The sequence below is a fragment of the Phodopus roborovskii genome, unplaced genomic scaffold (assembly GCF_943737965.1).
Source record: "Phodopus roborovskii unplaced genomic scaffold, PHOROB, whole genome shotgun sequence".
Lineage (NCBI taxonomy): Eukaryota > Metazoa > Chordata > Mammalia > Rodentia > Cricetidae > Phodopus > Phodopus roborovskii.
In genome coordinates this window covers 43,353-59,427 of record NW_026125964.1, presented here as the reverse complement: position 1 = coordinate 59,427, position 16,075 = coordinate 43,353, and the positions used below count along the sequence as shown (strand labels likewise).

At 37.4% G+C, this 16,075-nt stretch overlaps 1 protein-coding gene across 1 annotated transcript in view; it reads left to right on the top strand.

Moving 5' to 3' along the window:
* The window catches only part of Aff2 (ALF transcription elongation factor 2), a 479,228-nt gene that overhangs the window by 452,479 nt on the left and 10,674 nt on the right, over window positions 1-16,075 (top strand). The window contains exons 12-18 of the mRNA XM_051179204.1: window positions 490-709; window positions 3,248-3,543; window positions 4,074-4,137; window positions 7,870-8,006; window positions 12,100-12,171; window positions 12,523-12,616; window positions 14,780-14,832. Coding sequence (XP_051035161.1) covers window positions 490-709; window positions 3,248-3,543; window positions 4,074-4,137; window positions 7,870-8,006; window positions 12,100-12,171; window positions 12,523-12,616; window positions 14,780-14,832 — 936 coding nt within the window. The remainder of the gene's footprint in view (window positions 1-489; window positions 710-3,247; window positions 3,544-4,073; window positions 4,138-7,869; window positions 8,007-12,099; window positions 12,172-12,522; window positions 12,617-14,779; window positions 14,833-16,075) is intronic.

Genomic DNA, 16,075 nt, shown 5'->3' with positions numbered 1-16,075 from the left:
TTTCTTAGTGTATAAATGTAATATATCTCTTTAAATATGAAATGTATAGTTTATTGTGCCATTTACTGCTAGATTGTTTGGTTAAGTCTTAGTAGAAAATATCCTAAAAAAAAGAAGGGATTGAGGTATACATTGTATTTTCTATTAAAAATATGATTGTCAAATAATCTTTATAGGATTTTAGATACCTCACTGTAGCACTCACTAAATATCTACATTGGTAATGGGGTTCTGCTTCTAAGACAAAATGAGTCTTGTATATGAACATATGCATATATATATATGTGTGTGTATATATATATATGTATATCTTCATATATATGTAGTGGGATTCTTTCTATATATTTTTCCATTTATAGATATGTGTTCACATAAGGTAAAGAATCACCAAATTACACATCACTGTACTGTAAAGATCAGCATAGTGACAGAATTTCCAAATAAAGCAAGATGAGACTTTATGACACCCTACACTTTTTGTTTCCACAGAAATTCATCCAGGAGGGCAAACAGGAAAAAAGAAGAAAAGCTCTTCCCTCCTGCACTTTCCCCATTGTCAGAGGACCCTCCACGGCGCAGAAATGTCAGTGGCAACAATGGGCTCTTCAGTCAAGACAAAAACATCTCCACGGCTGGACAACTCACCTCTGTCAAGCCTAAGAGAAGTGAAGGCAAATTCTGTGCTACTTTCAAAGGGATAAGCATAAATGTAAGTGTCTTAGAGGAAATACTATTTCAAGTAAAAAGAAGGTAATACAGTTCAACTAGCATGACTTTAGCTGGAATCTTACAAGGGTGTGTGTGACAGGCACAGAAAAGCCAAGTGTATCTTTGTATACAAATACCTAACCTCTCTATTATTTTAATGTCAATATTATTATCATTTATTATTTTTTTTTATTATAGTAGAGAGTGCCCATTGCTTCAATCTTGTACCTTAAGGGTGGGACGGGCACTCCCTTAATGCTTATATAATTTATCCTAGAAATGCATCATTCTTTCTTGTATGACACGTGTCTGAGTTCTTACAATGAATGGATTTGCAGACTGATCTCATGTTTATATACTTTTCATGATCATGGCTGTATCTGATCTTTTCCAGTCAGATGTCATCAATGCCATATTGTGGTATGTGGTGTTTCAAGGTTCATGTTACATATCTTTGTCATAGAAACAATTGACACTGCACTAAGCTCAACCTAATGTTTGATCTGGGTAAGTCTGACTCAGATAGTATACACATGGAGCTGGTATAGGAGCAGGAGTCTCCTACAGCTATACATGCCTGGTCTACATGCAATCTATGATGAGCTTTAAAATATTTTGTGGTACACATCAGAAAAATTTACAAATATATATTGTTTGTGTACATTTATCTCAATGTGGCATCGGTATTAAGAATTATCTGATAGCCATGAATGTCAAGGATCAAGTAGAAAAGATCAATTTTCATGGATTTAAGGACTACCATACTTAGGTTTTCTCGTTAAAGTGAATTCTTTCACTAAGGCAAGCATGCATTCCTATATGCCTGGACACAGTCAGGAAATCTAAGAACACTGGGTCAAGGGGCAGAGTCAAAACCTGAAATGACTTTTAATCTGAGGCGCCAAATGAGACATACTTGTGCTCAAAGGATAATATAAAATGGCTGGTGATTATATCTTAAAATGAAGAGAGACAGGTCTGCAAATGGTAAAGGGGACATGAAAGTACATCTGGCTACAGGCACAAGGCCATTTTGTTTCTGGAGGGGGCATTTATCCCTCTGTGACTATTGTAAGACCCCTAAGATGAAGATAAACACAGGAACTGGCAAACTGAATTGCAAACCTCTAAGTGATGAGATGGAACACCACCCTTCCTTCAAATAAAAATAGTTGTTTTCCTACTAATTTTCTGAGAGAAATTTTGGCCACCTTGGTGAACCTGTTCAGAAGCGGTTGCTACAGATTCAGACATTCAAGGGTAAGATTGCTGTTTCCATTTTGGAATCATCTGTTTATCATTGAATCTGTGTCAACTCGTGCAAGTTTGACAAATATGATAAAGACTCTCAGCTTAGATACATGGGGTAGTGCCTAGGCCCTGCTCCAAAGGATAAGAGAGACTTTGAAGACTCCCCATGGGAGGCCTCACTCTCCCTGGGGAGCAGAAAGGGGATGGGATGGGGGTTGGTAAGAAACACGGGAGAAGGGAAGGATGAGGGAACTGAGATTGACATGTAAAATAAGGTGTTTTTAATTTAAATTAAACAATTAAGAAGAAATTAACTGAGGGACAAATGTTGAGATGCAGAATTCTTTTTTATTTTTCTTATTTTTTCTTATTTTAGGTATTGATCCCAGTTCCCTCTCCCTCCCTCCCATGCCCCCCCAACCCACCCTCCCATCCCAACCCCCCACTCCACAGGGAGGGTGATGTCTTACAGGATGGATCAACAAAATCTGTCAACTCATTTAGAGTAGGGACTAGGCCCTCAAGATTAGGGGAGTAGACACAGAATGTTTATGAAGACACAAACTAGTAAGGATATAAGGAATAAGTGCACCATGTAAAGTATTAGCAGAGATAGAAAAGCCAGGATTGTCCACAGTTACCAGGTGGACATGGCAGGCAGGCTTGTGACACAGTGCAAGCACATACTTCCTATTCACAACACATACTTTCTTCTCGACTCCATCTTTTCTTCAACAATACCAGTTCAAAGCAAAACACTCAGAAGTTCCTTATTCACTTGGTATGTGACCTGATGCAAATGAGGTTTTACTCTCCCATGGCTTCAAAATACCATGGCATTTACTTTGTCAGATTGTAATCAACAGCTTTATGAGGAAAGAAAGTATGTCAGTCCAGTCTGCCAGGACACTGATTGTTTCAGAACAGAAATTTTCCGATATTTTTTCTCCCTCCTTCCCTTCAGTTCTCACTCTTTCTCCAACTTCGTTCTTTACCTTTATATAATTCCTTCCCCTCCTGTTTCTGATTTCTTTCTATATTTAAACCCTTGCCATTTATCTTAATAAGATCATGGGACTATATAATCATAGCACTTGCCTAGTTTATTGTTTGGTGTCATCAGAGAACAAAAGGTAGTTCCACAAAATTCATAAAATATACAGGATCACCTATCCACAATCACACTGTGTACATTTTTTTCTGCTGTTTCCTACTGTGCTTGACATTTATAAGAAATGGTTTAAGAAAGCCAGATGTAATGGAAAGTATTTATGTTCCTTTTTCCCAGGAGGGAGATGCTCCAAAAAAGGCTGCCTCTGCCACCGTTACTGTCACCAATACAGCTATTGCCACTGCCACTGTCACTGCTACTGCCATTGTCACTGCCACTGTCACAGCTACTGCCACTACTACTGCCACAGCCACCACCACAACCACCACCACCACTATTTCTACCATCACCTCTACTATCACTACTGGCCTTATGGATAGCAGTCACCTGGAGATGACGTCCTGGGCAGCCCTGCCCCTCCTGTCCAGCAGCAGCACCAATGTCCGGAGACCCAAGCTCACATTTGATGACTCGTATGTTATTCTCACATTACTGCAGATGCAGTTTGGAGTGGTGATTAGAGATGGGAATACTATACATTTTCTAGTACCATGCATGTGTCACCCCATATAAGAAGTTCATATGAGTTCCTACAATGTTAAATGAAAACCCCTTCCACACACATACCTCCATCACCAGTAAGAATTATCTTTAGTCCACTTTAATCCTGGATCTTTGTTGCTCTTTCCCAAGGTGGATTCTTGCCTCTAGGCTATTTTTGTTCATTCTTATTCATGACTTCAGTTATACAGAGTGATATATAGCCAGGTTTTACATGGTCTGTTTGGGAAACTGTAACAACTGGGGTTCGAGGATATAGGTTTCTGTCCTACTAGGCCATCATGTACTGCAAAGTCTAGTTATAAAGTCATTTCAGTATTATATATAAGTGACAATATTAGTATGCCTTTATCATGCACCCTGTAGGAATGAATTAATAGCTCAGTTTCAACATGAAAGGATGAACCACTGGTTTGTAAAAGAGTGTCTTTTGTTTGTTTAGTGTTCATAATGCTGATTTCTACATGCAAGAGGCTAAGAAGCTGAAACACAAAGCCGATGCACTGGTAGGTCCCCTTCTTCTCATTGCTTCCCCTTTCTAAAGCATATTTTAAACAAAAACAAGGAATGAATTTCTCAAATGGGACAAACTTGAAGTAGCACCGCCTAGACCTGTTTAAAGTACTGTTGCTCTTACAGAGATATGAGACCTTGTGAATTCTGTAGTATCATGATCCCCAAAGTTCTTTGGTTCTCATGTTATTATTTTTTATCACTTTTTCTTCCTTTGGATCAACTTTAGAACCTCAGTCATATGTACCCTTGTTACAGTCTTATTTGTGAACTGAAATTACTTTTCAACATTCTCTGGATATGATGGGTCCAGTAAGCCAAATCTGGGGTGGAAAGGTAGAAGGTGTTAAGTCACACTTATTTGGTCTCAAACTTTGATTTAAGGGAATATAAACTACATACAAAGCTTAGATTCTTGTTTCATTAGATTCCATGTTCTAAGAGAAAGGTTCATGGTCAGACTTTTCTTTTCTGATCAGAGGATGACAATGTCATCCTTGATTTCTCAAGAAATAAGTCCTAGGTATCTCTCAGGGTCTTAATTGACTTAAACTACTTATGCACTCACTATGTTGAATCTTTTATCCTAATTGGTCTTCCTAACAGGGGGTCTCAACTACGTACTGTAGCCATTTAAGTTTCTAAGGCTATATTCCAAAACAATAAAACAAGAATTTTTAGGACTGAGACCCTACCATAGTCACTAAAGCTCCAAAACTATCTTCTAAATGTAACTATTTGAGGACCATGGTCCTTGAGACAGTCTTAGGGTTGGACTCCTCATCATTACTATATCTCAGTACAATTGCAAATATCAGTTCAATAGCATTATGAGAACAATACTATCTTCAAGGATTGCATTGTATCCTTTCAGCCTTTAGCTTCAGTAGACACTGCAAAAACTGTGATGAAATGTCTTATCAAGCCCTACATTATAACTAATGCATGGTTAACATCAATTGCCTTTGCCCATTTCCATATTTTTGTCATTTCTCACTGTTGTTTAAATTGTCTAGCTATTTCCTACAGATAACCTTTAGATGCACTATGATATTTTCCCTGGAAACTATTTTCCCACAACAATGCAGGCAAAATTACCAAGGTAGGCTTGAGGATGTCAATGAAGAGACCTGGGTAGATTTTGCCTATGGTTACTTGACGATGGCCAACAATTTAAAGACTACTGGGTGGCAGTGGTGCTACCTGTAAGACTAACGGCTTTCTCCAACTGTTGGAATGTGCAGGTATATGAATGTCAATTTAACAAGGTAGCACATGGGATGACGATAAAGAGACTAAGATGCACATTTGAGACCATTTGAACCACTAAGAAAAGTCAAACCTACAGAGATCCCCAGATATTAAGGAATTATATCACTGACAACTGTAGAGAAATTGCTTCCACAGGGACAAAAATTGATTCTTAGAGAAAAATGGGAAAATACTAGCTACTATCTAGATCTGGGGCCTTTTGAAACAATCACGTAAAGAGATACTCAGTGTTCTCTTCCATTAAAACTTCATTGGTAGAATATAAAATGTCTTTGGAAATGTCTTTGGAGGAATGTGATCACAGGGGAAAATATCAGGAGGATATTTTCATTGAGATTTTTATCAATTTTATGGTTATGTTCTAGTTCAAACTTTTCAATTTGAGAAAAAGGAAAGTGAGGCTGGCTAACTGGCACCATGGCTATGAAATTTTCTTTTCTTTTCTTTATTTGTTTGTTTAAATAAAAACAATCTTATTTTATATATAAATCTTAGTTCCCTTTCCCTCCCATCCTCCCATGTGCCCCACAGACCCCCATCCCAACCCTCTTCTGCTCCATAGAATTTGTGAGACCTTCCATAGGGGATCTTCAAGGTCTATCACATTATTAGGGGCAGGGTCTAGGCCCTTTCCCATGTGTTTAGGCTGAGAGAGTATCCCTCTATGGGGAATGGGCTCCAAATGTCCATTCATACACTAAGTATAAATGCTGTTCCATTACCTGGGGCCCCATAGACTGTCCAGGCCTCCTAACTGTTGTCCACATGCAGGGGTCCTGGTTCTATCCTATGCTAGTTTTCAAGCTGAGAGTCTGAGGTCCATGAGCTCCCCCTTGTTCAGGTCAACTGTTTCTGTGGGTTTCCTCCCTGTCTACAACTGGATTCCAGGAGTTCAGCCAGTATTAGCTGTGGTGTCTACTTCTGCTTAAATCAGCTACTGGATGAAGGCTCTAGGATGACATATAAGGTAGCCACCAATCATGATAGGGGAATAACATGTAAGACAGCCTCTTCTCTATTGTTTAGATTCTTAGTTGTGGTCATCCTAGTATATCTCAAGACATTTCCCTAGTGTCAGATTTATCTTTAAACCTATAATGGCTCCCTCTATTAATGTATCTCTTTTCTTTCTGGACTTCAGTATGTGCTCCTTTTGGAATAAGATTGAGCTTGATAATCTTTAATTATCCTTCTAGCTATGGATTGTAATTAAAAATTCACCTTAAAAACCAAAATATAAAAATTCCCCAAGTGGAAAGTTAGTTGAACTCTGAAGACATATGGGAATTCTCTAGTAAACAAAATAGAAAGAAACTAGCCTACATATATAAACTTAGGTTTCTATAACAGAAAGTTGAACTAATGGAAAGCACTATTTCTGCACAACAACTTACAGAGAAAAGCACAGGATTTCTTTATACATGTGTATAGTTGTATTTAATCCTTACCCAGAGAGAGCTATACTGCCATTTTGAAAGTTGCAATCTTCATAATTGCATACACAATATTTTGATAAAAGGCATGCAAAAATTAAAATAAATCTCCATTGTACTGGTTCTTTTACATAAAGTTCCATATTAGTAGAATTCTAACATCCAACTATCAAAAATTGAAAATATAAAACCCTGTTAAAATTCTCACTACAACTGTGTCATCAATAATATTCATTATTAAAAAGAAATAAGTATGGCTAAGCCAATATAATCATGACCATTATCTAGGGTAAAATCTTTTGCAATAAAATCTTACTAAAGTGCTATATTTTGGGGTTTCTGGCACTATTTCCACCCATCATTTCAAATAAAAATGATGGGATTATTTTCAAGTATCATACTTGAACTTCTCATTTTTCAATCTGTTGCTGTCCACCTTGGGATTGGGTTGATAGTCTCATGACATTCTAAAGCAAGAAGCAGACTGTGAAGATAACAGAAGCAGAGATTGGGTGCAAGAGCTGACTATATGACACTTCAGTCTGTGGTCAGTTCAGTGCATTTAGTGATTAGAAGCTAGTAAATTAATTTAGATTCTGGTTGGTCCAAATGTGATGGAAACATCAACAATGGTGCCACAATCCATTTTGATGCCTTGGCTGCATTTTCCTTTTTTTCCAGTCAGTCACAGTGTCAGGGCCACAGGGCATTGAACCAGTTCCTTCATTATTAACACCAATTTGAAGACTGTCATCTCTCCATATCAGGATTTCTCAACAGAATGTCTAGAACATTTGGTTCTCCATTGTAGAGGTTGTCCCTTGCATTTTAGGGTGTTTAGAAGCATCTCTAGTCTCTCTCCATCCAGGTGCCTCCTATTTCCAGTGGTAACCATGCAAAGTACCTCTATCTAATGATAAGTGTTCCCTGGGAATGGGAACAAATGCTCACAGTTGTGAATTATTCTTTTATATGGAGGTAAGAAAGACTATCATACTGACAGTCATTTTCCTGTTTCAGTTTGAGAAATTTGGCAAAGCTGTGAATTATGCTGATGCAGCCCTCTCCTTCACTGAATGTGGCAATGCCATGGAACGTGATCCTCTGGAAGCAAAGTCCCCATATACTATGTATTCTGAGACTGTGGAGCTCCTCAGGTAAATGGCTTTACTATAGTCATATTCCCAAAGTAATTTTATACAGAGTTAGAAGCTGTTAATGCTTTTTTGCTCAAATATCATTTCTACAATTAATGTGTCCAAAAGTCACTGTAATTAGTTCCTGCCATTTTATTAATACCATAGAATATTTATAATTGATGGACACTGTTTTATAAATTATCCTCTTTAGAGGTTATAATGTGAGTCTAATAATTTGTAATATTCATTAAATGGAAATTACGATGTCGCAGGTGAAAGTAAAGTATAATCATTTTACCATGTGTCATTGACTTTTTCAAAACAAACTTTTGCTATTTCTATTAAGAATAATGTTTTCCTTTCCTCTTCTAAAATAATGCTATTTCTCCTTTCAGGAGAAACAAACATTTCAAACAAACAAAACAAACATTTATAATTAATTTGTAATGGAAATTAGTTTCTGTTTGTGGAAGAGAATGTATATCATGTCTTTGCTCCCTTGCCTTCTCTTGTTTCCATTATTCTCCTTTTACACAACATTCACTTCATACATTACTATCAGGAATTTTAGTTAGAGTAATAAACAAAGGTTAATTCCAAGGAAAGATATAGCCTTGCCCATATGGTCATTCAGCCATGTTTCTCTTGGAGCTATTCTACGACATAGAACCACAAAAAGAAAAGTGTTCTTCTTCAACTAATTTTATTCATTATGGAAACCATCACTGCCACAAGCTTTTGGTAGCCTTCAAGGAGAAATTGAATTCTTGGTCAAAAATACCTATAATTTTTGAAGTTAAATAAGGTAAGAATTCTGGGCAAACTATAATACAAAATTGATGGCAAAAGTGAATGAACAATAAACAATTTGTGTTCCTTTATCATGCAAATACACAAATTCAAATAAACTATGGTTTGTTAACACGAAAATATTACAATGTTATTACATCTCATTTCAAAAAAAAGAAGGAAATCATATTGCAGGCCACTCCTCTACTGCTGATGAGAATAGGAATTCTCATCCACTTGGCACTATATAAAAATCAACATGAGCACACATTTATATCTCTGGACACAGGATTTCAACTTCTGAAAATATGAATTTCCTTAAGGGTGTTTTTATAATGCAAAATCAGTATACTTTTCCTGTTTTGAACAAGACAAACAAACAGCCCCTGCCCTGCCCCAGTACTCTACAGTTTCAAAATGAGAAAAGGAGGTAATTTCTGGAAACAGTGGAATGGCAAACAAAGGAAAACCGGAAAACTGTATGTATACAGCACACACACACACACACACACACACACAGAGATAGATATACACATATGTGTATAACAACATTCAATTAGAAGTAAAAATGTAATAGGAAAGTAATTAATTTTTATCATAGAACATTCAAAGTACTTTGCAGCCACTGACACAGTAATGATGAAGTATAAATAGTGACATGAAAATGTGAAATCACAAGGCCTGAGTGGTGGGGGACATCCTTCTATACACATGTACCTCTTATTCATTGACGAATAAAAACACTGATTGGCCAGTAGTCAGGCCGAAATTGTTAGTGGGACTACCAGTCAAAGAAATTTCTGGAGAGAGGACATAGAAAGGAGCTTCCAGGAAGAAGCCATGTAGCTACTGGGAAGGTAGGATGCCTGAGCATTCTCCGGTAAGACAAAGCCATGTTGAAATACACAAATTAATAGAAATGGGTTAATAATTAAGAGGGAGCTAGCCAATAAGAAGCCTAAGCCATTGGTCAAACTGTTTATACTTAATATAAGTCTCTGTGTGTTTATTTGGGGATGAACAGCAGTTAGACCAGGCAGGATAGAAACTCTGAGCTAAGTGGTGGATGCTTGCGTATCATGGAAGAGGCCATGGATTTGATCTCTGTTACTTCAAATAATCATATTGCATAATTATATACAAATTACAATATGAGAAAAATTTGTATGCATCTAAATCAAACTGGAAGAAAATAAGATTTTAGCTGTAATTGTGAAAGGGTGACATTATGGGTCTTTTCCTTCTCTGCAATTTTTTCCTTCTAAAAGTACACACCCAGGGACTGTAGAAATGGTTCAATAATTAATGGCACTTGCTGCTCTTGCAAAGGATCCAGGCTCTGTTCCTAGCACTCACATGGAGGTTCACAGTTACCTATAGCTACAGTGCTAGGGCTTTTAAAACCATCTTCCAGCCTCTCTGAGCTATATGCAACCAGCATGTGGTGCACATAAACTTGTGCAGATACCCTCACATATAAAAATAACAACACTTAAAATTCTCAAGCCAAACACCAAATTTAATTCTGTGTTAAATCATGAAGCACATAGCTAAATAATTCTTCCAAAAGTATTTTCCTTATTTGTTAAATAACTATAATTTTTATTACATGATATATTAGTACTGACAGAAATATATTTTAGTAGAATCTTGGTGAACATCAACAGAGAATTTATTGACATTCTCTCTAATGTCTCTATTTTAAATTTGATTTTGAGGTTACTAAATACTCATGTGCAATTGTACGAACTAATACAAAGGATTTGTGTACCGTTCACCAAATTTCTTCCAATGGTAACACCCTCTGTAGCTGAAATTCAGTATCACCAAGGATGTTTTTCCTTTTAGATTTTTCCCAGTTTTGTATGAACTCATTTCTGCATTCTCTATATTTTTATTTTTCATATTTTCTGTGATGTGCATATTTTTAATGAGAGGAATTTCTATTGGGAATAAAATGAGTTGAAATGAACTAGGTCTTCAGGCCCATTTCAGCAATTGAAAATCACTATCAAGTCACTTTCAAATGTGGTTGTAATTAGGGGATGACTATAATATGAATATAGTGTTTATTATTACAATATTATATGGAAAACATTTTTATTACTCTCTTCCCAACAATATGCTGATTATAGAGGGAGACTCCTGGTTTTGTTCCTTTCAAATAATTAGAGTTGTTCTGAGCCCTGGGAATCTACAAGAGAAATGTTTTTGTAAACACAAGAATGTACAACAATGACTGGCATTTCAACAATCCATCTGTCAAAAAAGTTAGAAATATGTTATAAAAATACCACTTCTTGCCATTGTAACAACAGAAAGCACCTACATCAAGTATGCAAGTCCCATTGCTGAAAACATTCACTGAACAGATTTTGAGAAGTTATCATGAAAGCAGGGCAGAGAGCATGCTGAGGAAAGAAACAGTCTTGAGTGGGGATGAGCCAGGGCACCTGGTGCTCTGGAGAGGCTGTTATAAGTGGCAAGCGAGAGGACATGATAGGCTCTCTATTACCTTCCATAAAGGAGGTCTAGCCCAGACAGCCTTCACAATGTACATTATTTTTCTGCCACAGTGAACTCAATTACTTATTCTACTATAAGTACCTGTGAAATTGCATTAAAGCTCAGACAATGATTTTATGCAACGAATTGATTTATCAAGACTCTGAATGTTCATAATGAGATATGCTCAACTAGAAGGAAAATAGAAAAAAGAGAACTACTTGATCTTTTATCACTGTAGCATGGAACAGTAACAATTAAAGAAAATGGAAAGGCAAAATATAAAGCCCCATGAATTAGAATTGCTTAGACTTTAAAATGCTGTGTAATTGATTGTTTAACACACACACACACACACACGAAACATGCATGCATGTGTGCATGTTTTTTAAAGAACATGCACAAAGCTTGGCCCATGAGAAAATAATTTTTACCTGATTGAGGGCTTCTTAGCCAGTGTCAGACATACTCCTTTATTACTGTCTCATCTGTCATGAAGTAAACTGAAACTGGCATATAAAACAAATAACATTGTTTACCTAGCACACTCAAAGAAACAATATTTTGCCAGCCAGCAGTTATATATAGCCAGAAACATGAACCCACGATTAAACCAGCTTTTGTAGAGTTCAGTTCTTGATGTCACATAAGGTCCCCTTATGCTGTATAGATCATCCTTTTGTATGTGGTTTGAGAAAAGGACTATTCTGGCATCTGCCTTAATGAAAAGGCAGAAAGGCAAGTCATTTGGGCAATCAGAATTTTGAAAAACCAAGGTCCCACTTGAGTATTTCTTTCTTTTTTTTTTCCTCTGAAGGTATGCAATGAGGCTGAAGAACTTTGCAAGCCCCTTGGCTTCTGATGGGGACAAAAAGCTAGCAGTATTATGGTGAGTTCCAAGGAGACCACAAGAAAACTGCTGAAATGCTGCAGTGGGATGTGAACACTCCATATCTACTTAAGCAGCTTAACCCAGATCATTATTCTGACTTTCCAGTGAACTATTAAAGGATAACTAATGTGTTTCTTCAGTGACTGACTATACATCTACACCCATCTCAATTTATACCCTCATCAAAATGGGATTTTACTAATTCCACTTTCATTTCTAAGTGTCTTTATTTACACATTCCTCAATCTGAGATTAGATGAATGACTGCAAAATACGGATTTTTGTATTTAACAGTGTATAGACTTCATGAGGCACTGTTGCTAACTTAACCCTTTTATCCTCACCCAGCTACCGATGCTTGTCACTTCTCTATTTGAGAATGTTTAAACTGAAGAAGGATCATGCTATGAAATACTCCAGATCACTGATGGAGTATTTTAAGGTAATTCTTTTTTTTTTTTTTTCGTATGATTTCTTCATAGAGGGCAATCAAAACCTTAATGAAACATGCTAGGCATGTTACCATAAAAGAAGATAGATACTGCCATAGGCCTACACTCTTTTACTTCAGCTGGCCACAGCCTGCTGATTCCCAAGTGAGTTCGTACAGTAGAGCAAATGGCCTGGAGCAGCCTCTTGATTGCAATTATGGGAGATGTATTCTGTTTTCCATAAAGGCGGTCGTAACTTGAATCTGGGTGTATAACTAGTCTCATTTTTAAAAAGCAGAGAAATCATTCAGCAGGAACAGAAGTCACCATAGCTACATTGACACTGGGTGGACATGCTTTGCTTGTGGGAAATCTTGCAGTGCTGTGGTTTCCGTTTAAGAAATTTGAATTTGTTGGTCACTAAAGCAAACAAATACACAAAATCATCTTCCAGGAAACTGGGCTTGTTTGGTTTTGTTTTTTAATTTACAAACATACAAGAGATGTGACCACAATGTGCAATTCCAATATTTGTGAGTGAATCCACATAAAAATCCAAGCAGGAGCCTGGTACTAGTCTTGACTACTCTGTGCTTCAGTATGACTTTTGTCTACTAACACCGGCCATAACTTAGCATTAAGCTGGTTTACCGTTCTTTTCTTTTGGCCTGTCCTCAGGGGAAAATGTCTTTTTGCCAATTACATGTGACCACTTGACCACATTGTACCTAGAGGTTGACTGGGGTTTCTGAAGTGAAGCACATTATGATTTTGTAGAAAATATACTGTGACTGATAGAGTACTAGTGTATATCTGAATGATGATAATGTGAACTCAACTGGGAACATGAACAAGATCCCTAGTTACTAGGTGGGGTCAATGTAATGCTAAGAAGCTAAGTGCTCATGTGGCTGGAAAGGGATCTCAAACAACAGCTCCCCAGTCCTTTCTTAAGTCTCCATTCTCACAGTGTACTGTAGAAATGTGGGTTTTGAATTTCATGAAAAGTCCCTAGAGGACCCATAAAACCATAGTGTCAGGTCCCATCCCCCAAACAAGTGTCCTGGGCTAGGGCCTGAGAATGTACTAACCTTGTAAGTTTCCAAGTAATTCTCATGCTGCTGGCTTTGTCATATCACCAATAGTCACTGTCCTAATATCTGTCCTCTGTGTACTGGCAGGGAATTGGAAAATATCAAACAGATGCTAAATAACCCACTTGCCTGTGCATGTATACTGCTCATTTAGGTTTAAAACTGAATCAAGTCAATAGAATGCACTCTATGTCCAGCTTTCTGTGACACCAGGGTAGCACTGAATTCTTACTGGACCCCAGAAAATGCTGACCCTTCCTCTCAAATACTCCTTTTGAAAAGGGGGCTGGACTAGAGGTGAGAAGGCAACCTAGCTCCAACTGCCAAGAGCAGCCCTGACTCAGTCTCCTGTCACTATAAGCTTGATACCTGCACTGTCATGGCAGTGTTGTGCTGAATATCAGCCGCAAACAAACAAAAAAACAAACAAAACAACAATAACCCATGTCCCCAGGAAGCCAGTACTTTAAATCAGCCAGACTCTGTCAGAGAAACAAGAGGAAGGTTTTAATTCCAACTTCCATTGCAATGCAGGCTTGCACTATTTCTTTGCTAAATAGGGAAAACTGCCAGCCATGAAAATCTGCACGTAAAAACCACAAATCACAATGAGTCCTAAAAACAAACAAGCAAAAAAAAAAATGTATTGCTTGGTTCTGACATCTTCCTTGGATATCAGCCATTGCTGTCAAACCTGTATCCCATGGGAAAAGTTTGCAACTAAAGTTAAAGGTGAAAAGCTTACTTGTATTCTGAAGGGCTTGTTTTGCAGAATAAATTTCAGATGAGGATAATTAAACCACTTCTTGGAGAACTGAGTCTGATTTCACTGGGCCTTTTAGTATATAAGATCTTTCATCAAGTGACTTTCATGGTCCTGATTGGAGCCCACTAATTATCCTAACCAGCTATTTTCATCGAGTGTGCATGGTGGTGTGCTGATGCGCACATACATCCAAGTTCTGCATCCCAAAATGCTGCAATCAATATTAATGTACTCTAAATCACACTTACATCTGTTTCTGAATTAATAAACACAGAATAGATGTCCTTATTTCCCTCTTTCTCTCTCTCTTTCAGCAAAATGCTTCAAAAGTCGCTCAGATACCATCTCCTTGGGTAGGCAATGGAAAGTAAGTATACTACCAAAAAACTGCCTTTTCATGAAAATGAATGATTTGATATACCCCACATATTTTGCATTGATTACTCAAGAGTAAAGGACAATTTCAAGACAGCAGTCATTTTTGTGCACACAGAATTCTAACCAGGCTTCAGCTGATGGAGATACAGAGAAGTTTCATCTGACATGGTTCCTTAAAGAACTATAAGCTAAATTATGGCCGTAAAATAACTAGTAATGGGATAGCAAGCCACATGCCATTCCTGGGAGGTGGGATAAAGTGAAATCCACTACAATAATTTGTCAGTGATTCACTTGGTAATGAAAAGTCAATAAAATATTCATTGATATATGGTAAGTGTTGTTTAACAAAACCAAAGCCATAATACAGTTAAAATATGAAGATTCTTAGCCAATTATTTGATTCTTCATGAAAATTTGTAAGCCAATATTGAAACACTCTGACTTAAGTATAAAATTATGTATTCTGATATGAAAGTAAGACCTCATGAATGTCCCCAGACTTATAACCTTGTTTATTTAGAAAATTATCTATTTAGGGTCCCCCCACAGACTTCACAACCATACAGTGAGAGTCTGAAGGACTGATTAAATGAACTCGACCCCTCTCCTTCTGGATTTGCCCTTCTCTCTCTAAATGAAGGGTGCCAAGTCTTTGTTTATCAAGACAGGGTTTCTCTGTGGCTTTGGAGGCTGTCCTGGAACTAGCTCTTGTAGACCAGGCTGGTTTCCAACTCACAGAGATCCTCTGCCTGCCTCTGCCTTCCAAGTGCTGAGATTAAAGGCATGTGCCACCACTATCCAGCAAGGGGCCAGGTCTTATGCCAACTGGAGCCACAGAGGAGATGATCCTTATAGAGGGCAAATATGAATCAGACTCCATCTCCATTGTGTGGCTTTGCTAACTTTCCTGATTAGCCATGTCACCTCTGGTTTCAAAAGTGTCTAATACCCTGCAAGCCCATTTCCTACCAGTATAGGAAGGAAAAGCAAATGTCACTTGACACATTCACAATGAGCCTGTTATAACTGCTTTTGCCATTTTTATCATTTCAAAAATCTTGCATCTCAGATCAAAATACCTTCCTCATGAGTAAAATAGCCTATCCTGTCACTCTAGAAATAGCTACAAAGTATACTCCAAAAGCAATGGGCCACTGCACTCTACTTTGAGATCATAAAACCATTCAGGGTGAGGGAACAGATCCATTAAAAACTACACATGAGCTCAA